Raw genomic sequence first — 23,870 nt, forward strand, 5'->3', positions numbered from 1 at the left:
CACGTTAAAAGTTTTTATTGTCGATTAATAAAAAAAAGGTTCAATATTTTTAACTGTTTTATCAATGTACAAAGTTTATTCTTATCGGTGAGTGACACTTGGACGTCATTTATCTGTCAGGAATTCGTTACATAATTAGCATTTTTTTTTTTTTTTTGCTTAATTTTAAAAGAAGAAGTTTGTATAAATCCTTTTTCTGTTTTCTTTTTGAAATAAATTATTTGGTAATTATTTTTGCACGAGTTAAACATAAAGCCACGCGTGCAAAAATAATTTAAAAATTAACAAGACTAATGTCACTCTAACTACTGTCTGATCACGAATTGTATGGAAAGACAAACATCCGTTTTACAGCTGCAAATAGACGAATCTATTATTTCTTTTTTAATCGATGCCAGCTTTTTCAGAAGCAGAGTTTCATTCAAATAAGCGTAATACCGACATCAAAATTTTACTTTTCCCCCTCATTCAGATAGATTCGTCTTATCTGTACGTTTGAAAATTCCATACAATCCGTGGTTGGACAGTAGAAATTATATTCGCCTAGTATTAATTTGTAAAAAAAAAAAAATAAATAAATAACTAAATAAAATCCTTACTTATACGTTGGTTTTTGTTCTGGACTGACGCCTGTCCTCGGATATATATATATATATATATATATATATATATATATATATATATATATATATATATATATATATATATATATATATATATATATATATTATTTTTGCTTGTCTGAAATTGTACTAGGTTACAAAACACTGGTTTAAGTTACGCATGTGCCAAGTGACTTTCATTAATTTTGCAGTTTTAATTTTAATTAGTTATTGTTAAATTTTGGTATTGTGTACTTTAAGGCTTCAAGGAGCCTAACCGTTGTTAATTATTGGTTAGACAGCCTTCTAACTCGTACACTTGCCCCATTTTTGCTAAAATTATCATTAGGTACAATTGAGCATTATGCAATGCAGTCAGTATCGTATCACAACTTTATATCAAAATAATATTAGTTTCACATTTTCTATACACAACAGTGCTTTGCAAAAGGAATATTGTTTTACATTACTTCATGGTGGCCCTTTTGATTGGTTTACTAGATTAAAACTCCTCTGATTGGTTACTTTCTGCTATTCTCGTAACTTGAGGCAAATATTGTCCGGAATAGCCATGTTTGCTATTCCAAGAACCTTTTTGTAACAGGAAACATTTTCCGCTGGGGGTTCAATGTTATATCGCTGCATCAAAGTAGTGAAATAAAGAAAAACTTCCATCAAGGCCATTTCTTCTCCTGGACACTTTCTTCGTCCTGTTGATAAAATTGCCCATTGTTTAATTCAGCGACATTGGTTAAGCTTAGTAAATACTCTTTCTTTTGAATCGTCGATTAAATTTTTTAGCTAACCGACTTTGAGGAAATCTCATTCATAATCACTTTTTGATTTTTGGAAAAACAATACATCAGTTATTCAGTAAATTACAGCCCATTAGCCAGGGCTAAAGCAGAAATACATGAAATACACCACCAGCTCAGTCATTTCCAGCCGAGGACTGCAGTTTCATGCTTATTAGCACTCATCAGCCCGGCATTGGAAAGTGACTGAGCTGGAGATGGCTTCCTTAAGAGGTTTTCCGTCTCTAGCTCAGTCACTTTCCTCAGTATTTCAAATATATTACTTAGTTGAGTGACAGTGACCGAATTCGAGCAATGGTCTCTAGTTTAATAACCAGACGGGCACATTAGTTATTAATATTGAAGTGGCAAAAATCACTGTGTTTGATCATTACAGCTCGAACAATTTGATTAATTAGTTTTTTTTTTTTTTTTTGCTGTACCCAAGTAACTTTGAGGAAGCTTGATGAATGCCTATTTTATAGATTCCTTTTTATGGAAATGGAGGGCATTAATCGATAGTGGTAATTATTATTCATATTTCCAGTGAACTTAAAATTTTAAAGGATGTATCTAAAATTTTGAACTTACGATAGCGTTTTGAACACATACTATATTGCCGTCAAATTATTCTGTGGTAGATAATACGCTTTTGTCCCAGTGGTTTCTCCGCTTGTTTTGAGCAGTGTATCATGTTCAAAAATTTTTAGCGAACATATTTTCAGATCAACATTTGCAAATGAATAATAAAAAAAATAATGTATTTAAAATGAAAAATTTAACTTAAACTTGAAGAAATCCATATCTTTGAGTACCATGTGGGAGACTTAAGTATTGCAGGACAGCAAACATTTCTATTTAACGCTAATTACCTACTTTACTGTTTATATTTTCAGCTTGATTTTAAATTTGAATAAATGTTTTTGTGTTGCATGTGGCGTATAGGGGCAACGTTTTATCAACAAAAATTTCCAGTTTTTTAAAATTTTTTTAATTTTTTTTATATATTTTTTTAAGCCTAGCATTACAAGTGCAACAAACAAATGACGTCAAACAGAAAGAATAAATGCGTAAAAACGATATACAGGGCCCGATTTAGAAATTTTGGGACTTGTAAGCACAACAAACCTTTGGGGCTCTTATGAATTACACAATCGAGGAACGTGCTCAATCGCACATTTTTTTGTCATTACAGATGTTCCCATCCTCCAAAAACAACGACGTACCCTCAAAAAAAAAAAAAAAAAAGGTACTTTACCACCCTCTGCCGCAATCCGCACCACTGATTTTTTTTTTTTGGGGGGGGGGGGGGGGAAATAGACCCCATTGATTCCCTTCCATATGACACCTTCGGCATTTGCATGGCTGTAGGCTGCCATGCATAGTCAACCAATATTAAAAGGAAGTTCTCAAGATACTTAATTTCTTTATGATTGTATTTGGAATTAGAAGTTCATTTAAATAAACAATTACAAAAGATTCAAGCATCCTGAAGTATTGTAAATTAACAAAAATAAAATGAATGCAACACGAACTGCTTATCTATGCCATAAGCACTGCTTATGTCGTATAGAGCGGTTACAAGCAGTACTTCTATGTTGGAACTCACTCCTAATAATTGTCTTATTCCATGGGGGAGAGTTAGTTTTGCACTGAACTCATAAATCTTACTAAAAGAGTCAGCAATAATAATTAAATTTTTAAACTTTGGAACAAAAAAAAAAAAATAATTAAAAACAATTGAAAACGTTTAGTATATATATTTGTAGTTTTTTGGGGGCCCCCAAGTTGGGGAGGGCGCGCTAAGCCCGGACTTCATGGGCTTACATTTGTATCGGTATCGGTCCCTGATGATACTCCTGCGGTCAGCTCGTATTTTTATGAGTCTTATTTCTCATTGCATCCGTTGATGTGCTTGTGTAAAATTTGCACCAGTCAGATTCGTTTGAACCTTGATTTTTTTTTTTAAATTGATTAAAAAGTAGTTTCCAGAAATTGCTACAAACTACTATTTTTTGTATCGAACTACTCACTGTACTACTTTTTTTAAAAGTAATGCGCTACACTACAAACTGCTAAAAAATATAGCGTAGCTACTACAGTAGCGTCGTTACTTGCAGCGCGCTACTTCCAACTAAAGCCCCTATAGTGGAGGAGCCGACGCATCCGCCATTTTGGAGCAAACTTGATCCAGTGCTTCGCAGCGGTAGCATTGCTTTCTTTTCATTTTCTTTTCTTTACATTTCTTTCGCATATGTTAAATTGAGTCAAATGGGTGGTTGTTCGACTGTTAATTGTGCAAACAGCTCCATAAGAAAGGATTTCAGCTTTTCATATTTCCAACGGATGCAGAAAGAAGAAAGAAATGGATAATTAATAGCCCGCGAAGTGACTGGAAGCATGGAAGCGACGCCAACAGTTTACAAAATTTCGCCAACGTTGATCCTTAGCTCTCTGGCTCTCTCGTGAATTAATTTTGAAAAAACTGTTGTGAAGTTGAAATTAGATTTTTTATTTATAGGGGTTCTACTTTCAACCACTGCACTGAACCCATTCCTGCCTACACATATTATGTCAATCGCGTCTTTTAGGCTTACATTTTGAGAAATGTCCGGATGAAGGCCTCCATACTCTTCCTAAAACCACTAAAGATCGTTTAATTGCTGTTTCGAAACTTCAATTCCGAAAAGTTTCCGAGAGGGAGATTCGAACCCGATTCCTTTCCTCAACATTATACAAAAAATGGCCAACACTTTCGTTTTTGGACCTCAATCGGAAAAAAACTGCCGGTGAAAGGTCCTTCAAGGGAAAGGCAATCGCCCCCCATTGCTTCTCCCTTGTATATCTGTCCTTGAGTTAGACGTTCTAGAGACTAGGGAGCTCGATTAAAGTCATCTGAAGCACTTAGAAAAGAATTAAAAACGAGTTGGAAAAAAAAAAAATCTAAAGAAGTGGATGTGTTTCCTTTTGATACATTATTCTTCAAATGAGGCAACCTTAGCTTTGTTGCGCATTTAAATGTATGAAAATGTTTTAAATATCTTAGTGTCTTTTACGCCACTTGCTTCACTTGTGAGCACTAACTTTTGTTATTTTTATTATGTTGGTAAAGTAAATTTCAAAGTTTAAAAACTGATTTTTTTACATCAAATTATTTGCCTCCTACGAAAACCAGTGATATAGAATCGACTTCTGGTAAACTAACATGACCTATTAATTAAGGTCGTTTTCAATGTTGCCTCATGGAAACGTTTCCTCACTAATGTTGATACGAACAATTTTATATCGCAGAATTGCTTCGAGGCAATTGAGGAACGTGAGACAACATTCATTCAGCTGGAATAATTTCTCATGAGTTCTAACTAGCCAACTGAACAAAGAGAGTGCTTAGCAACTTTGTCGAGGAACAAGTTCGGACAACCCATTTGTTATAAGAAACTACAGTAAGGTTGTTTCTTCAGTCAAAAGTAGTACTTTTTGTCGCTGACATTGATAGAATAAGAAGGAAAAAAAAAAGATCCAGAAAATACTTTCATTTTCCCAACAGTTATTTTTTAATTAATTTTTTTAAATGTCCGATTTTTGAAACAAGGCGTGGTCTTGATGACGTCACAAATGATGCACTTTGCCGCATCTTTCTACCGCGATTCCACGTTATGATAATCAAGAAACGAATTAAAACTGCGCACTACGCCTGCTATCAACCATGTCGTTGCCAATACACGTGAGTAAAGATGCGAATTAAATTTTTGCTCTCTGAATGGCAATACAGAATGGCATTTCATCATTTGTGATGTCATCGGACAGAAGCATAAACTTTGAAAGCGTGCTGATTTAAGTAATATTTTTAAAATATTAAACTTAAACAAAATATTTAAAAAATGGTCAGATTCTATGTTTTTAAGCATGCTCTTTCAGAAAAAAAATTTTGGAAACGACCCCATTGCATCTTTTTGGAAATGCCCTAGTACTGAGTTCAGTTAGCCATCAAAATATGGATTTCTTTTTAATTCAATGTTTACTCAGAATTTTTACTTAAATTTTTTTTGTTTTAGGTTAACCTGTTGTGTAACGTAAATTTTATGTTAGCCTATGTTTATAGTTTCTTTGAGAAATTTACCTTGATTTTTTTAACTATTCCTTTTAAAATCTGGTAGTAGTTACTACAAAAACTAAAGCGCCGACTATATATAAAACATATTGCTTAAAGTCGCTTACCGTATGAGAAGGGTATGAATTCTGAAGGTTTGACGACATCACCATTTTGCAAAAATCTTTCTGGCCGAAAAGTAAATGGATCTCTCCAGACTTTGGAATCATGATGAACTCCCCAAATGTTCGTCATAATGATACTTCCTTCTGGAACATCATATCCACCAATTCTGCACTTTGTCCGATTCCTAAAAAAATACATAAAAATGCATCACTAATAACCAGTGGCAGGAGTAGGTAACAGAATAGTTTCTTGTGCATGTACTTAAGATATTGGATGAAAACCTTCCAGATTATTTAATGAATCTGTATTTTCTTAGGTAAAATTAACAAGGAGTAAATGCCGTTCTTTTTTGACAGATTTATTCGAACAACGAGATACTTTTAGATATTCTTTGTGGACGTATCCAATGCCTTCCTAGTCAAGAAGGCAGTGACGTATCTCCATATTTTTTTCACCTACTGGAAAAGACCCACACTTGCTATTGGTTGATCTCGTTGCATATGTTTTTTTTCTGTGTTAGTTTCCTTTAATTAATCTTCTGTTAATCCAGTATTGAAAAAAATATTTTTTTTTTTTAAAATTATTATCTGTGTCCTTAACAAACGAAATATTCGAAATCTGATCAGAACAGTGCAGAAAGTCAGTTATTTCATTTTTAGCACAAAGTCGGCTTCAATGAACGACAAGTGGGTCATGCCTGATCTAAAGAAAAGAGGTCGACTTAAGTCCTGTGTTAAACTTGAATTATTAAGGAGGGAAAAGGACTTTCAAAAATATTTAAAGGATTATCTTTCAACCAAATGGCTGTACTGTAAACTCCTGATTATCCGCTTAGAGCGACAATGATTAACTGAAACTGGATACATTTTAATACTCACATTTTAACTTAATAAGTGCAAAATCTAATTTTAGGCATTCCCTATTTCTCTCTTCCTCTTCCCTTCCAATGACATCAAACCTTCAAACCTCACTGAAATCTAACACGTTGAAACCTGATTTATAGATCTACAATACTAACTGATTTTTAGATGTACCGTACTTACAAAAATGTACACTACTTACACGCGTAAAAGAGTGACCGGACTAGTCTTGAAAAAATTCTCCTCCTCCCCGCTGTCTTTTTGGTGTAACCTAGTTCGAGCTGTTCCAGTTAATCTGTTTGCCTCACATTAGTGTGTAATCCGTTAGCAATAACGAGCGATCCTTTTTTAGTTTTTATGTGCATTTTTTGCACACTCTAATGGTTTTGGTTATAGTTCAAATATATGCGAGTGTTATTGACCTTTTAAAGCCATGGCATTCACTAGCAATATTTTTTTTAATTTTTTTACCGCACATATTTTCACCCCTGCATCACGTTTTATGTACAAAACAATCATTTCTATGCAGAAGAGAATATTTATCTTCTTTACCTACATTTCAAACCTTTTTTTCTGGTTATCCGCTGTATATGTGCCACCCAATTCTGCGGATAATCGGTAGTGCACTATGTATTATTCCAATGGGGTTGTTTCATTCAATCAAAAGTAATACTTTTTGTCACTGAAATTGATAGAATAAGCAAAAACAATAACATGGACCCAGAAAATACTCTCATTTCTTCAACAGTTATTTTTTAATTACTTTTTTAAGTGTCCAATTTTTCAAACAAGGTGTGGTCTTGATGACGTCACAAAGGACGCTCTTTGGCGCATCTTTCTACCACGTTTCCATGTTATGATAATCAAGAAGCGAATTAAAATTGCGCTCTACGCTTGTTATCAACCATATCGTTGCCAATACACGTGAGTAAAGATGCGAATTAAATATTTTGCACTGTGAATGGCAACACTGAATGGCATTTCATCATTTGTGATGTCATCGGCGGACGCGTAAATATGAAAGTGCAGCGATTTAAGTAATTTTTTAACAATATTAAACTTAAGCAAATTTTTAAAAAATGGTCAGATCCTATGTTTTTTAATCATGCTTCGTCCAGAAAAAAATACATTTAAAATTTTGGAAACGAACCCATTCTTTTGCCATATTTGCTTTTATAATTTGTTCTCTTGAACTTGAAACTGAACTTTGCACGGGTGGGACATTTTTAGGTAAACATTTGCCCTTTCTTCCTGGAACTTTAAATTTAGGTTTCTAATTGTAATATATTCGAGTGTGAAGAGTCATTATGAATCGTTATATGAAGTATCAACTTTCTAAGAAATTTACTTGTATTTAAAAAATAACCATTTGTACCTGTTGCGGGCGTGACAGGTCCAAATGATTATTTTTTAAATACAAGTTCATACCCGCAACACATACAAATCATTATTTTTCAAGCACAATTTTTTTTGGAAAGTTGATGCTTCATATTACAATACGTATTAGTTCCTTATGTTAGAATGGGGTTGTTTCCTTCAGACAAACGTAGTACTTTGTGTCTCTGAAATTGATAGAATAAGCAAAAAAAAAAAAAAGACTCAGAAAATACTTTTATTCCCAACAGTTATTTTTTAATTAATTTTTGAAAATGTCAGATTCTTCAAACAAGGCGTGGTCTTTATGACGTCACAAATGATGCACTATGGCGCATCTTTCTTCCGCATTTCCACGTTATGGTAATCAAGAAGCGAATTACATAGACTAATAATAAGAGTAGACCGAGCTATGGCAACCCTTTTGCTGCTCATAAACCAAACCATGTGACTGGTGGATATTCGGAACTCCAGCGCTCGAATACGCTACCTTGCGGTGATTTATAAAACTGCGTCTGCACCTAAAACATTGCCACGTTGCGCATCACGTGTGTCTGTTGACGTAAACACAGGCAGTTTGTTCTGAGTATTTATTAACGCAATCGATGTGTCTTAGTTTGCTTTCAGCTACAGAAATTAATTCGTCCCTTAGTAGTATTCTCGAGCTTCTCAAAATAATGTTAGTTTTTCTTATTTCTTTCAAAAAAGTATTAAATGGTGGAAGCGTAAACAAGAAAACTCTGGATTAACAAAATTGGATAACGTTATACCAGGTAAAATTTTTTATTGTTTTGTATGAATTTGTAAGAATATGAGTTTTTTTAATCTTAAATTAATTTAACTAATCATATTTTACAGCAGCATTTAGTTGGAATGGACAGTATGCAAAATATTTTCTTGAATTTATTATCGTAGAACAAAATGAATAACCGAGAAAGAATTTACTTTATTCCTTTTATTCTCAGCTGAAAGGTTTCGCCAAATTTGTTTAGGGTTATAGTAGTTTTAGTATTGTGCAAGCAAAGTAGCCTTGGCGAGTTTTCGCGTTTTTAGTTAAACCATTTTTAATTTTTATCATGAGTGGAATAAAATGATAGTAAGATTACAGAATTCGATAAGTAAAAAGAAATAATGGTCAATAAACTGAAAAGAAAACTACCACCATATATAAACTGTGAGTACACATTTTATTATTTTGTTCTGAGTGAATTTGAATAAATATCAGTTTTTCAATTCGATGAAAAAAAAAAAAAACGAACTTAACAACATTGACTGGACACTGTTCTTTAACCTAATTCCACATAAATGATTTAAATAAAATTTGTTACTACAGTATCCTACTGAAATAGACAGTATGCAAATAAATTTTCTTGAAAATATTTATCGCAGAACAGATTGAAAAATCCAGAAAGAACGTTAAGAATTTGAACAATAAAAAATAAAAGTTCGCCAAAAATCTGTTTATAGTGTTATGGTTTTAAAATTATGTGAAAGAATAATGTATCTTGACAAGATTTCGCATATCAGGTAAATTATTTCCATGACGAATGAATTAAATGCATGATTTCTTTGGATATCCAATCATATAGTCATAGAAATAAATTATCTAGTGTTAAACGTTACTCTTGACAGTCTGCCACGTATGTGCACTATGTGACAAAAATGTCAACAAATGCTGGAAATGTCACGAAACTGAACTTAATATGTACTAATGTATAGAAAAAACGGTACAAAATGAAAATGCCGTTCGAAGCGAACCAAAAATTTATGAATTCCGAATTCAACATCGTGAAAATGGCTGCTTCAGAACAACTTACTGTGTGTTCTACATTAATTGTTTACTTTCGTAATACTTTTTGGTTTCTAATCTCTTTCTATATGGGTCAGAATATCCACAAGACTTTGAAAAATCTTTTCAAACGAATAAAGCGAAAAAATCATACATACGAACAAAAATCACAACACTTTTAGCATTTTCTTCGCTACCACATGCGTTTGTTTTAGTTTTCAATTCCGCCATTAAACAGTGACTGCAGTGCCCCCTATAGTTCGTTGGAGTTGCGAATCCTAGCAACAGCGGGCGTTGATCGTAGCAGACGATCAACAATAAATAAAATTAATTGAATTGATGGAACACGGAAGAATGATCTTTTATGGAGTCTGATTTGTAAATTTGTTATTCTAAGTTGTAAAAATTTTGTTAATATAGTGAGTTTTTCGTTTAGATAGTACTGTGCATTTTCTTTATTCAATTTCAATAACTCTTTAAGCAATTAAGGATGCATGCGCCCAAAAAGAATCGGCAAACGGTAAGATTTTTACCTGCAATTTCAATTTAAGGTACCGATTAGTACATTTTCGCCTTGACGCAAAACGTTTACGCCAACGCTGACGTAGCAGTTCCGAATGAAATAAAAGTTACCGAAAACTGTGATCAAAAACTAATTACTAATGTCAAAATAATGCATAACTAAAAGAAAAACAGTTCAATCTCAGCACCTGGAAAAAAATTATAATGAAAATACATTACGTCTTAAAATACATGTCGAGTGCCAAACTATAGATAATGTTTCCATCTAGCAACCATGCTGCCAAAGTCTTCGCCAAACCCTTCCACCAGTCACATGATACATCTATGAACCAATTTTCTTCATCAGCAAGAATGAGAAAGCTCGGTCTACTCTTATTATTAGTCTATGGCGAATTACAATTGCACTCTACGCTTGCTATCAACCATATCGTTGCCAATACACGTGAGTAAAGATGCGAATTAAATATTTTGGACCGTGAATGGCAACACTGAATGGCATTTCATCATTTGTGATGTCATCGGCAAAAGCGTTAAACGATGAAAGAGCACCGATTTAAGTATTTTTTAAAACTATTAAACTTCAACAAATTATTTAAAAAATTGTCAGATCCTATGTCAAGCATACTCTTTCAGAAAAAAAAAATACTTTTAAAATTTTGGAAACGATCCCATTGTATCACAATTAAAAGCCAAAGTTTAAAATTTCGGGAATCAAGTCCAACTAGAGTAAAAAGTCTCATCTACGCAAATAGATTGCGCAAACCATTTTTTTTTCTTTTGAAATGAACTATTTTCCATACCGCAAAATCCCTCTTACTTACGTTCGAAGCATGCTAATGGGAATGATCGTGCACTTTCTCATCACTTCGTACATAACCGCTGTGGTGTAAGGTAATGTTTTGAAGTCGTTCCAAGCAGGGAAGCGCTCTTTTCCAATGACGGAATCCAGCTCTTCGTGGACTACCTTTTGAATGTCAGGATAAAGAACCATACACACCAAGGCCCATTCTATGGTGGCTCTTGCTGGAGTGCTTCCAGCCCCAAAAAGGCTTTGGATGTTTCCTCTGAGCATTCGTTCTGCAAAAAGAATAGTTGATGACATTGAAAAGAGATAAAATGGAGGGAGTGAAGACTTTCGTTCATGAAACCAAGACCCCAAGTCACGTGATAGATTTTAAAGCAAAGCGTTGGAAGAAATAAGGTTTCTTTCGCTTGTTTCACGCAAAACGTGCCAACAATTCGCCGTTGTTGAGTCACGTGACTTGGGGTCTTTGGGTCAGCTTTTACTAAGCCAATAAATGGACTTGCTCCCTCCATTTTGATTCCTTCTCTAAGAATAATGTAATGTAATGCATAGTTGGAAAAGGAAAGAATAACTGTCTTTAAATGGAAAAAAAAAACAGATTTTTTTTAATTGCACAAAAAAAAAAAAAAAAAAAAATCTAAATAGAAAGAAAAGAGAAAAAAAAAATGGAAGAAATTAAAATCATTCTTGCGCGCATACACAATAAAAAATTTAGTTGAAAAGACCCATTCATTTATTTTTAAAGTTGGTCGCTTCCGAAACAGCCATTTAGGCAGGTAACTTATACTGCTTTTTTAATCAAGATAGCCGTATTTATATATATATTTCCTTTCAATGTGCAAAATGAATAAGTAAATGTAACGCAATGTATAATTGAAAAATGAAATAATAATCACCATTAAAGTAAAAGGAAAAAGAAAAAAAAAATGACTAAAAACCAGTCAGGATCTGTTCCTGCGACGGCTCATTTGTATTACCAAATTTGTTCTTTTTCCTGCATTTTCATAAAAGCACTCAATCAATATCCCTTCTTACAGACATTTTCCAAAAGTCGGTAAAATAAAGCAAGAAAATATTTCTTAAAGCATGTTAAAAAATTCTTTGAACCAAACTATAAATCAAAAAATCTGGAAATGTCCTACTGTCAAAATGATAGTGAAAAAAAAATTTCTCTATACACTTTTTCTAACATTTATACTATATTATACTGTGCTTTACCTGTGAATGTAGTTGAATTGTGTTCATTCATGTGGGCTAAGAATTCGTCAATGTAATTGCTGCTTCCACAATTCGAGGAATTTTTATGCTCTTCAATTTGTCCACTACAGTAAAAAAAAACGATCGTCTGATTTTTTTGAAAATTATATTTAAAGTGTTTAGTCAAGAAAAACATGAAATACATTCTTTCAAATTGGTTAATATTGATAAAAATGACAAAGTAAAGTCTTGGTTTTCTAAAAATCATTTAACGACTTTCAACCACAATCTTCTTTTTTAATGTGCTCCCCCTAAAATTTCAAAAGTTGGTTTAAGAAATTCAGGAAAATTTGTGTCGATGGGTTCATGTCTCCGCCCTATCTTCCCTATCCATAAACGCTTTTAAGAAGATGGTCCAAAGATCTTTACTTTGACCCACTGCTATCCTTCAACATTACTTATTGAATTAATTTCTTGTTCAATTTTCAACATTCCATATAAAATATTAGGCTCTAAAGAAAAACTTAAACTCCATACAATTCCTATCTAACGGAATCGTTCTCCTTAGGCAATTTACCTTGAATTCTTCCACAAAATGTTTCTCAAAAAATACAAGTGTGTAATTAATCAATAATAAGGTTTGAACTGATTGGACACATGTATCCCATGGTCCCTGAATATTTAAGACGAATTCATTCAATTGATGACATGGCTTACAACAATGAAAACAATACCAATACTTCTTGTTTAAATTTGAAAAAAAAAAACAAAAATTGAACGTTAATTTTACATGAACAATTATGTAGTGATAAAAACTTAACAAAGAATTTTTTTCGTTCGGTTAAGGAGGAAATATTTGTGTTGAACGATTAAATATTGAACGCACAAATATAAGTTGAGGTAAAAGCAATCTTTTTTAAATTTCATGGTTTGATCTAATTAAAAACATTTTTGCTTGATCAGCCGAAGAACTGAATATTCTACTCTAAAAAAGTTATATTTTGCGATAATGTATGTATTTTTTAAAGTTACTAGGGGGCTCTGCCCTCTGCTCGCTAACGCTTACTAATTCCCGAAGATTGCTTCGCAATCTTATTTGATTCGCAAAGATTTAAATCGTCAATAAAAAAAGAAACAGATTAAAAACGCAATATGAGCTCCCTTTTGATCAAAAAGCACCCCTTCCCCGGGTTTCAAAATAACTTGTACCAACTTGCAGAACCTTAAGGGCTAAGAGGCTCCTGAGCATTGCAAAACTGCAGTTTTTTGCGTTTGAAAAGTCGTTTTCATATTCGTGGTCTCTAGCAATATATTTTGCTCTTTAGCTCGGGACTGAATTGAGTTGAGCCTAAGATTTTCCGTTAAAATCAAAACCCTTAAAGTTTATAAGTTAATATTAAAGTTAATAAGAAAAAAGAAACATGCGAATTGAAAAGACGTAACTATGGCAACGCCAAGTAAAACATCAATAATTTTAATAGAGAATAAATTGACATTATTCGAACTTGATTTTTAACGGCTTGTAACTTTTTCTCTTTGGAGATAGCAGCTTAGTCTTTCGACCATAGGTCGGATTACATCTGGAGTAAAAAAAGCCGCTCTTTCCAGTGGTGTCAAAAACAAAAACTGTGAGACAATTCCTTCGCTTTTTACTGATAGATTTAATGAAGAAAGTAATGCCTAAATTTTAGCTAAGCCTAAAAAAGTTGCTGAAAACGCAAATAACTCCCGCCATATTTAAATTAGAGAATTGAAGGAAATTGCGTAGAACGCGGAAAATTCTACCCTTTCCAACGATATATAATATTAATACGTGCAAGTAATTTTCCCCCCTTAAATAGGCGATAATAGGCAATTTACGCGAAATTTGAGCTTTAAAAATTAAAAACAAAAAACAAAACTTATTTAAATTTAAAAAAATAAAATCCCAGGTGCACATCCCCGGGGCTCGAAGAAATTTTGTACAAAATTTGAAGTCTGTAGGTGCTATGGAGTCTCCTGGACGCGGGCACGCTACAGACTTCCTTCCAGAATTTTTTTGAATACATACATAATACAAAAAGCGTCTGTGTGTTTGAACTCGGTCTAGAACTACCCGACCGATTTCGCTGAAATTTTCACAGTTTGCTCCTTTAAGTACTGAAAAGATTTGCAGATCAGTTTGAAAACAATTCGATGAATAGTCCTTTTTTTTTATTCCAATGTAGACCTAATTTTCACATAAATTCCCTGAATATGAGGGTGAAAAATTACTCGCACATACTAATATCACATATCGTTGAAAAGGGTAGAATTTTCCGCGTTCTATGCAGTTTGTTTCAATGCTCTGACGGGAGTTATTTTGCGTTTTTAGCTTGAATTTTTTTAGGCTTAGCTGAAATGTAGGCTCTACTTTCTTCATTAAATTTATCAATAAAAAGTGAAGGAATAGTCCCACAGTTTTCTTTTTGACACCATTGGAAAAAGCGACATTTTTTTACTCCAGATCTATCTCGACCTATAGTCGAAAAATGAAACTTATATCTCCCAAGGAAAAAAATTATATGCCTTTTTAAATCAAGTTCAAAAATCAAATATCCATTCATGTTGTTAACCATTTTATTTTCGCGTTTCCATGGTTACACTTTTTGAATCCATTGTTCCTTTCCATCTCATCTCATTTTATTTTCTTAAACTTATTTCGTGTTTCCATGGTTACGCTTTTTAAATCCCATCTTCCTCTTTTTTACTTTCTTAAAAGTATTTTAATACCTGTCGTCAGTGTTTGGAAGGGAAACTTTGCATAATGTTTTTTTTTTCTGTTGTTTAAGCCTGATTGTTGAATGTACGTCACTTGACACATTTTTTTATTTTCAAGGTAGACCACGCAAAGTCGGGCAACGCAGCTAGTTTACTATAAAGAGATCACTTTCTGAATAAACGGTTCTTTCTTCAAAAATTTTGGAAGAACAGAGGATTATTATTATGGCAATAAAGCAGTGGCGTATGTAGACTTAGGTGTTCCCCTTCCCCTTGAAAAATTTATAAGGGCATCCTATAAGGTTAAGTCTAATTACCTTATACTTACCCCACAAAAAGTTTTCAATTTTAGTATGAAACAAAAACATTTTCACTATAGGAAGATATATTTGAGTTTTTATTTTATTTTCATTTAATTTTATTTTAATTGAAGATAAAAAAAATGCAATTGAAATGAAAATAATTTAAAAAAACAGACACGAGAGATTCCTTTGCTAACCCGCAGTTTCTCACTACTTTTTGTCATTTTTTTTAACTTTTTCTCAAACTTCTGCTATTTTCTTCTTCTTCTTCTTCTTTTTTTTTTTTTTTTTTTGTTGTTGTTGTGCGGTTTTTTTTTTTTGATAGTGCACGGATTTGCTAATCGTTACTCATAGTTAGACTGATGTTAAAAAAGGATTTTCAACAAAAAAAATTGGGACATAAATCATAAAAACCGAGACGGATCAAACGAGCCTAAAATTAACCGCTTTTTTTACTTGTTCTTCGCATTAATTTCTTTTTAATGCTTTTTTTTTAAAAGTTTCGTTTTTACATCAGATTTATCGTTTTGATCTTTTCTGTCTTTCTATTCTATTTACAGCATCGGTCAAAATGCGTAATCTTTTTGCCTCCTTAACTGGATAAGACCTTTTTGTCTTCAGAGCTTTCAACAGTTGTCTTCACAGTGTTGAGGAATATTATCAAATGCTATTTCTCCTTAATGTAAGTTTTAAAACTTTCATGTGTGTGGAAGCATAACATTAAAACAGTAGTTTAAATATTGTTTTTTGTGAAAACTTTTCTCCTTAAAAAAATTAAACTTTATCGAAGCTTAAAAAGAAACTAACTGCGTCGCCCAGCTTTGCACGGGCTACCTCAAAAATAAAAGTTATGTCAAGTGACGCGTGTTCAACAATCAGGCTTGAAAAAAAAAAAAAAAATCAGTAAAATTTTGAGATTACGGAGAAATAACCAAAAAGAAAACGTTTTAAATCCCCCGATTACAGGAAAGCCTCAAAACAAAAGACAGAATTTTATTTGTTCATATTCGAGAAAAAAAATAGCAAGAGATCTTTCTTCTCAATGATTTTCTTCATGCTACAAATTTTAATAAAATCATTGGTATGGAAAGTTGAGATGAAGCACTGAATAATAATTTGAATGGAGGAAAGTTTTCGAAAAATAGGGATTTAAGTCGAAATCCAAGCATCATAATTAATAGTTTTTAATGGATATCTCAGCTAGGTATAATCGGAGGATTATGTTAAATAGCCAAACATAAAGATTGGAAAATAATGAATCTATAGATACCTGGTTCTATGGTCAGTTCACTGGAGTTCGGGAGAAGTAACTCGGATATAGAGACATAGATACATACACAGATACTCTCTGTTTTTAATTATACATATAAGATTAATGAATCTCGTGAGAATTACTATTACTTGATGAACTCGGAGAGTTTCAGCATCTGAGATCGAACTTCGTCGTATCCCCAGATCTTCAGTTTGGCCATCCAGCTTTTGACTGACGGAAAGAAGGCGTGTATACGCGTGGGTCTGAAGTACAAGGTCATCAGGGCCAGTGAGTCGTTGAGGAAGAGTCTGTCTTTGTCTGTGTAATTTAACTTCCGCCCTGTCAACAAGGCAAATATATTATTGGACACGCTGGTCATCAGCAGAGGTCCCAAATTTATGGGCGAACCCTTTCCGTTTTCGATTTCTCTGCAGAATTGTTGTAGTTCTTCCTATTTACAGGGAAAAAATAATATTTTATTTGAAAGGTAGGGTACAACTTAATAGTCGATTTTTAAGACGACAGAGACAGTAGAAGATCTCGGTGTAAGAATGAAACAGCTCCACTTTTTTTTTGCCGTTATTGTGTGTTTCGTTGAAGTAATGAAGAAAAATATTACCTTTCATCATGTGCTAGAACGAAACATCTCCAACCTTTATTGAGATAAAATCTTTTAAAATAATTTTTTTAAACGTTCACTTACTTATTTATTTATTTTTTTGAGAGAGAAAATCCTAAAAGATTTTAAAAAGCGGAAAATCGTTTAAAATATTTTTTTAAACAGTTTATTAATTAATTGTTTTTGATAGAATCCTGAAAGATTTTACAAAGCAGAACTACCTTTTCTTTCAGGGAGGTTTTCAATCGCAGCCGTGACATGAAACATATTAATATAGTTTCTTCCCTATTCTTCTTCAAAACGTATAAGTGTACAGATGAATTGTGAAAAGAATAACAGAGTTGAAAACGGATAGCGACAGTGCATGAAAACGTTTTCACATGTTTTTTCTTAACTTAGTGTTCATTTAAATTGCCCCTAACTAAATCCTGATGAGGTTCCTTTTCGTCACTTCCGATCAACCAAAATATCTACTTTAACCGTTCCTGAATCCATGTTAAAGAGTTTCGGCGTACTGTCTGTATGTGCGGTGCGCCTGTATCTCGCATAACTCATCAGCTAGCATTATAACATTCAGCATTTTTTAATAACTGTTTTTCAAACAGTCTAAAATGTTCCTCTAACGTGCAATTTTCTTTAAACAGAAAAATTAAATTTATAGTGAATGCTACAAGATTTTGAAACTCTTTAACATTAGTGCAAACCGTAGACAATTTTAACTAAGAAGAGGAAAATATCGTTTGATGTAAACTCGTTCAAGGTGAAAAGAGGAAAAATTTAGTCAAAATAAAGAAAAAATGCCACTATTTTAAAATTGCATGCTATTGATGAAAAATTCCTATTCTTGGGGAAAAAAAAACTTTCAGAATGAAGCTTGAAATAAAACATTGCAATGTTCTCCCACTTCAAGTTTATTTTACTTATCTTTTCAAAATATTTCTTTGTATTTCCTTCCATGATATTTTTTTAGAACTACCCAAAATATCTGTAAATGCTAAACTAACAGAACCAATAAAAGGCTGCTTATAAATTGCGTTTCATGAAACTGTTTTCAGAAAAGGGGATTTCAAAGCAGAAATGCAAATTCCATCCTGACAAAGAACTCAATTTCTGATGTGGTGAAATATTTCTGTCAGTCATTTACTTCATGTTACACTGAAAAAAAAAAAAAAAAAAAAAAAAAAAAAAAAAAAAAAAAATTTCTCCCTTCTTGTACGTCTTTCTATGAAAGTAAGCAATAAAATACAACGGGCTGTAGAAAGGAACGATTTCCCTCTTTTGTAATAAATATCTTAGAAATTGCAGTATTGATTAGTTATCTTCAAATTGAGTGTGAAATACTTTCGTTCGCATTTCTACTGCATTATGAGTTGCTGATGCTGTGAAATCTCAATCCATTAATTTACAGGGTGTTCCAAAAACAACAATCCATATCTATGAAGCCCCTCATGTATTGATTTCTTTCACAAGAGTTTGAAGAAATGCTCTCATAGAAGAATGAATAGCCTTTGCTTCCAGGAAACGGGTAGGTAAAACATGTGAAGATGTGCTTCAGCTGTATCCGCGAAAATGCTGAAAATATCCACTAATCTAACAAATTCACCTGATCTAACGCCCCTTGACTTCTTTGCTTGTGGTTACATCAAATCCTTTACGTACAGGGTCAAACTCACAACTCTGCATCCGCAGTGCTCAAGGACTGAAGAAGCAGTCATCAGCATCACAGACGGTGAACTAAAGGATGTGTTCCATTTCCTGCCGGAACGTTACTCTTCGTGCATGTAGGGTCAAGATGTAAAACTTACTTGTTGATTATGAAAAATGGATCGTTATTTTTGGAACACGCTGTATACACACTCACATCTCAAAAATTGCACGCAGTTCTTCCGGAAATACCAATTGATTTATTTATATATATTTTTCGATTTATGCAAAATTTTGCTTTTCCTTAACCTTAAACCTTAAGCCTTACTTTAGAGGTTTAGGTAGTCTATGTTTAATGGAATAATTTGTGTTTAATGGCTTCAGAGCCTTAACAGGCTTTACTGTGTTTCATGCTGCCCATTTCAAGATTTTTTCTTTAGGGTGTAAAGCATTTAGGGGTAGAAATTGTCTTCTTACTAGGAACGACATGAATTGAGTAATAATGAAATAAAATAAATAAATAAGTATTCATCGAAATAATATAGTGATTTTTTTTTTTTTTTTTGACGCATAAATTATCCACCCTCGCCTTTCTTTATCGAGACAAAAGATCTTAAAGTCTTCCGACATTTTAAGAAAAGTCACCCAATTTAAAGATTTGACGAGAAACGAAAGGCGCCACGTGACTCTACCAACTGCATGTAGCAGGATCTTCATCTGCAAAGAGTGAAAGATATTTACCATTTCTTACGAAATCACGCTGAATTTGGGGACTTTTGTCAAAATTTCGAAAGGTTTTGACCTCACATTTCGATAAAGAGGAGGCAAGGGCACATAATTCGTTCGTCATAAACATTTTTTTTTTCCATAATCGTTCGATTGCTACTTATTTATATATTTTTCTTTATTACATTATTGTTTTCCTGATCAGAGAACTTCTAGCGGTAGCTCTCCCGTATTTGTTTGTTGAATAGGATTGCTAGGTCTGTATAAAAATCAGGTCGGTATACGATTTTCTGGTTCCGAGTTAATGGCGTAATGCTGTCCCACGAGTCAAGCTGTATTTTGTAACTAATATTAATCTTTCGACTGAAATCATGTAATTTTTTTTACCTGTATAAGTCTTTCCATTTCTTGTTTTCCCATGCCCAACTTGCGAATAGTTTGAATGAAAAACAATTTTTGTTCTTTCCAAATTTCGCCGCTTGAGATAGCCATGTCTGAAACAGAAATCAATATTAACGTTTTTTTCAAATTGAATTACTTAAACCTATGCACATGATTTAGTATTTGGCTGTTATAACTTTTTTTTTACAAAAGTTTGGATATCTTAATATTTTTGTAAAAAACAAAGCTTTTATCAATACACGATCAACTATGTAATTCTCATTGGTTTTGCTAATGTGGGTTAAATTACTCTTTTTTTATTTTATAAAAATGCTTCATATTTTCCTAATATGCTAAAATTCACAACGAATAATGATACTAGTACCTTGCACTTGCTACTCAAGTTTTATATCTTCCCTCAACCAAACGCAAAATGACATTCTTGCGATAAGCACTTTTAATAACTTAACTAGCTATTTGTTATCTTTGCGTGAAATTTGCCATCGGAGTGTTTTGAGATAAGTTTGATTAGACTTTAATTATCCGACATTTACGACCTTTTGGGTGTTTTCAAAGCTGCCCGAGGGAGAGCCCGGGGCACGAAAGTACAAAGACTTCGCAAACATTCTGAACATCGCTTCGGGAAGTAATTTAATTGTCTTACAGAATAAAATATGTCGCCACAATATAAACTGATTTTAAGGACTATATAAAAGAAAAAAAAATCAGTCTGAAACTAATAGTCCAGTTGCATACTTAAGGTAAAAGACACTCCGTGGGAAATTTCGTGAGGAAATTATGAGACCAATTCTAATACATTCCTTATGGCCTATATAACTATGCCTCACCGGGTGTTTTGTTTGAATTCGTGTCAGACGGCCTGTGTGACGTCATTAATCCAAGATGGCGGCTGCAGTAGATATTGATGAAAATTCTCGGTTTTAACACATTTTTGAGGCCTGTTATGATTTTTTTCCAACTTGTATTACATATTTAATATTTTAATACGATTACTTTTCAAATTTAAAAACAAATTGTCCATATAAAATAAGTTTTTTTTTTTTTTGTAATTTTCGATTTAGATTTTATGAATTTTTTTTAGTTACCAATAGCAGTTAAAAAATATTTTGGAAAGCTTGTACGATAAAATAAAATATATTATTCCATAAAAACTTTAAATTATTAAATAGTAAAATTATTTGCATACACGTGTTTTGGGGTTATAAGAATTTATTTATTTATTTTTTTTAATGTAGAAAAATTTACAACTTCCGTTACTTAATATCGGAAACAGTGACAATTTTATTACTTACATTTTATGTGCTCTAAACAATGAGTAAATTATTTAAATTCTGATTTTAATTAAAAAATTAAAATCAGAATTTCCTCACGATTTTAATTTAAAAAGTAAATAACAGTTCTTACTTAAAGTTCTTCATCTGAAGTGTCATCAATATCGCTTTGTTGACTGTGATTTTCACATAAGTTCTCATCACCTCCACACACAGAAAGTTCAGTGCATGAAATGTTCTGAGATTTGCATTTACATGAAACAATGCATTTTCCTTTTACACAGCTGCATCGAACTAGCTTCAAGGTTGATTCAGATGCACAAGGAAGTATACACATAACTGGGGCATAGAAGTTGTCTTTCTTTTCCCATCCGAAGTCTAACGGTGACGGTAAATTCAAGTGCTGCTGGTCAGCAAGACGCCACTCTAATACCTGATAATGCGCTCTTAAAATGTATGGGGACAAAGATGCTCTTGTAGGAGGCACATTTTCATTTTGAGCCTCCTGCTTGGAAAACATGAACCAACGAAGTTCTCCAATGTCAGAAATCTTGGTCAGAAGCACATACACGGAGCAAATAAATCCTTCAATAGCAACTTTATTATTTGCACTAAATTCTTCGGTTGACCCCAGATTACTCAGAGCATCAAGAGTATCTTTGTCTGCTGTCTTGTAAATTTTCCAAAAAGATGGTTTCCCCTTCCTAGCAAGTGAACCTGTTGTATCACATCCTGATACAGCATGGAGTCCTAATATTCCTTTAGTTTTTTCGGGTTCTATTGCAGTCACAATGCTGGTTAGATCGACCATTCTTCGATTACTACCTACTCCAGTCAAAACTGAGCGTGGGCAGTGAAATGATTTCAACCAGAACAATGCTAGTAAAAATACATCGGTGTCAGGGGAATATGTATGAATACTGGTTGCCCCTTCTCTAGAAGCATGAAGACAGTGCAGTATTATTTTAACATCTGCCTCTTCATGACTGCTTTGCAGTTCAGTCACAACACCTTTTAATGATAATTTAGCTTCACTTCTCCAGCTTTTTCAATGCTGCGTGCGTAAATTAAAGCTTTATCCGCCAGATAAGCTGTCAAATTATCCTTTGTTTTTATATGAGAAATTAGGGTCTTCATCTGTACATTTTTAATATTAGTAGAATCAGTTATATGTTAACGTACTCACCCTTTTTTTCCGCATGGCAGATTTCAGCGAGTTTTCAATATATGTGTCAAACACTAAGTGTGTTTCTTCATAATTTAAAAGAATTTCCTTGATCTTATTATTAACTTCTGCAGCTAAATCATTACATATTTAAACTAGCACTGATTTCTTCATTGATTGTAGCTCAGCCATTCCATCAATAACAGCAACACTGTAAGATTTTCTATTCATTTGCTTCGGTATGTTTGAGTATTTCATGGGGTTCGGTAAAGAATCTTTGATGCTTCTGTCTACTTTTTCTGAGCTACATTTCTCTAAATTCTTTATTAACTTTGATTTGTTTTGGGACAATTTTATCGATCCGTCCAAATTAAACATAGACTGTGGAACAGCCGAAAATTCATATGCACCAAGTGCTGCTTTTAAATCAATGTCTGCTCGGCTCCTCGATACAACTAGCAAACGGGTAAATAACGATCGATCAGCTTTTAACTGTAGAACAAGGCCAGCTATATTTGTTGCAACTTTTTTCATGCTATTTTTACATAGATTTATCTTTTCTTTCTTTATCGGGGCCCAGAAGTTTATATTTTCCGTTTCAATTCTCTCTCGTTTGAAAGTGGCGTACATTTCACGGCCTCTGTTTAAAATGCTTAATACATCTGTTTGTGTGGCTTCACTATGTACAGACTTTGTTATTGTGTTAATAAGTTCACTTCCATCATATGTTATAGGGTTTGTTGATACTCTGATAGCATTATACATAGATTGCACATCTTCATGTTTTCGCTTTCCTCTTGAACCTGCCAAATGATGATGTTTACTCTTTAACATTTCATTTAATCCAATCATTTGCTTTAGATTTATCAAAAAGCCTTGCCAGCTATGGTGAGGTCAAAAAAAAAAAAAAAAAAAAAAAAAAATCGCGCTAAAGTATTTTTCTTTTTTTGAGTAATATTTACTATTCCACCAATTACTTTCATTCTCCTATTCTCTTGCTCTAAAGCTTCATCTGACCTTAAAGCCAATTTCCTTCCATAAATTCATTTCAAAGATTTGGATGCTTAACTTTAAGACGCTTCATATCAGTCAGGTATCATGATATCATGATACTGAAAAACTTGGTATAGGTGCACATTCTTTTTTTTTTTAATGTCCGGGTCATGACCTAATTTGACTGGACTACAAGGGTGAGGGTCAGAAAATCGTCCTGCAGGGGACTGTTTTGCGTTACTGGGGTGCCTTCTAAAAGATGTAAGAAAAGCTCCTTGTTAGGCGCAATTATACAGGTTATTAGGAATTCTGTTAAACAATTACACAGTCAAACCTCGTTAAAACGAGCTCAAAGGGACCTTCAAACTAAATTTGTCCCAACAGTAGCTTGTTTTATCTGAAAAACAATAGTGTTGAGTGTGTTAAGTGATTTTCAACAGAAGGACTGGGTCCGCAAATATAGTTCGCTTTAGCAGTAGTTCATTATAATCGTGTTCGAATTAACGAGGTCCGACTGTACTAATGTTTAGTGATCTTAGCCTGAAAAATAAAAGTATTTTTAACTGCGAAAGCTCACCCGAGATACTTTTAAGTTGCT

At 33.1% G+C, this 23,870-nt stretch overlaps 1 protein-coding gene across 1 annotated transcript in view; it reads right to left on the minus strand.

Moving 5' to 3' along the window:
• Positions 1-1,002: 1,002 nt before the first annotated feature.
• The window catches only part of LOC129234350 (cytochrome P450 2J6-like), a 28,500-nt gene continuing 5,632 nt past the window's right edge, over positions 1,003-23,870 (minus strand). The window contains exons 4-9 of the mRNA XM_054868343.1: positions 19,829-19,935; positions 16,602-16,903; positions 12,181-12,284; positions 10,979-11,234; positions 5,615-5,796; positions 1,003-1,312 (exon numbers count right to left, since the gene is read on the minus strand). Coding sequence (XP_054724318.1) covers positions 1,134-1,312; positions 5,615-5,796; positions 10,979-11,234; positions 12,181-12,284; positions 16,602-16,903; positions 19,829-19,935 — 1,130 coding nt within the window. The 3' untranslated portion in view covers positions 1,003-1,133. The remainder of the gene's footprint in view (positions 1,313-5,614; positions 5,797-10,978; positions 11,235-12,180; positions 12,285-16,601; positions 16,904-19,828; positions 19,936-23,870) is intronic.

Source organism: Uloborus diversus, chromosome 1 (genome assembly GCF_026930045.1).
Source record: "Uloborus diversus isolate 005 chromosome 1, Udiv.v.3.1, whole genome shotgun sequence".
Taxonomy (NCBI): domain Eukaryota; kingdom Metazoa; phylum Arthropoda; class Arachnida; order Araneae; family Uloboridae; genus Uloborus; species Uloborus diversus.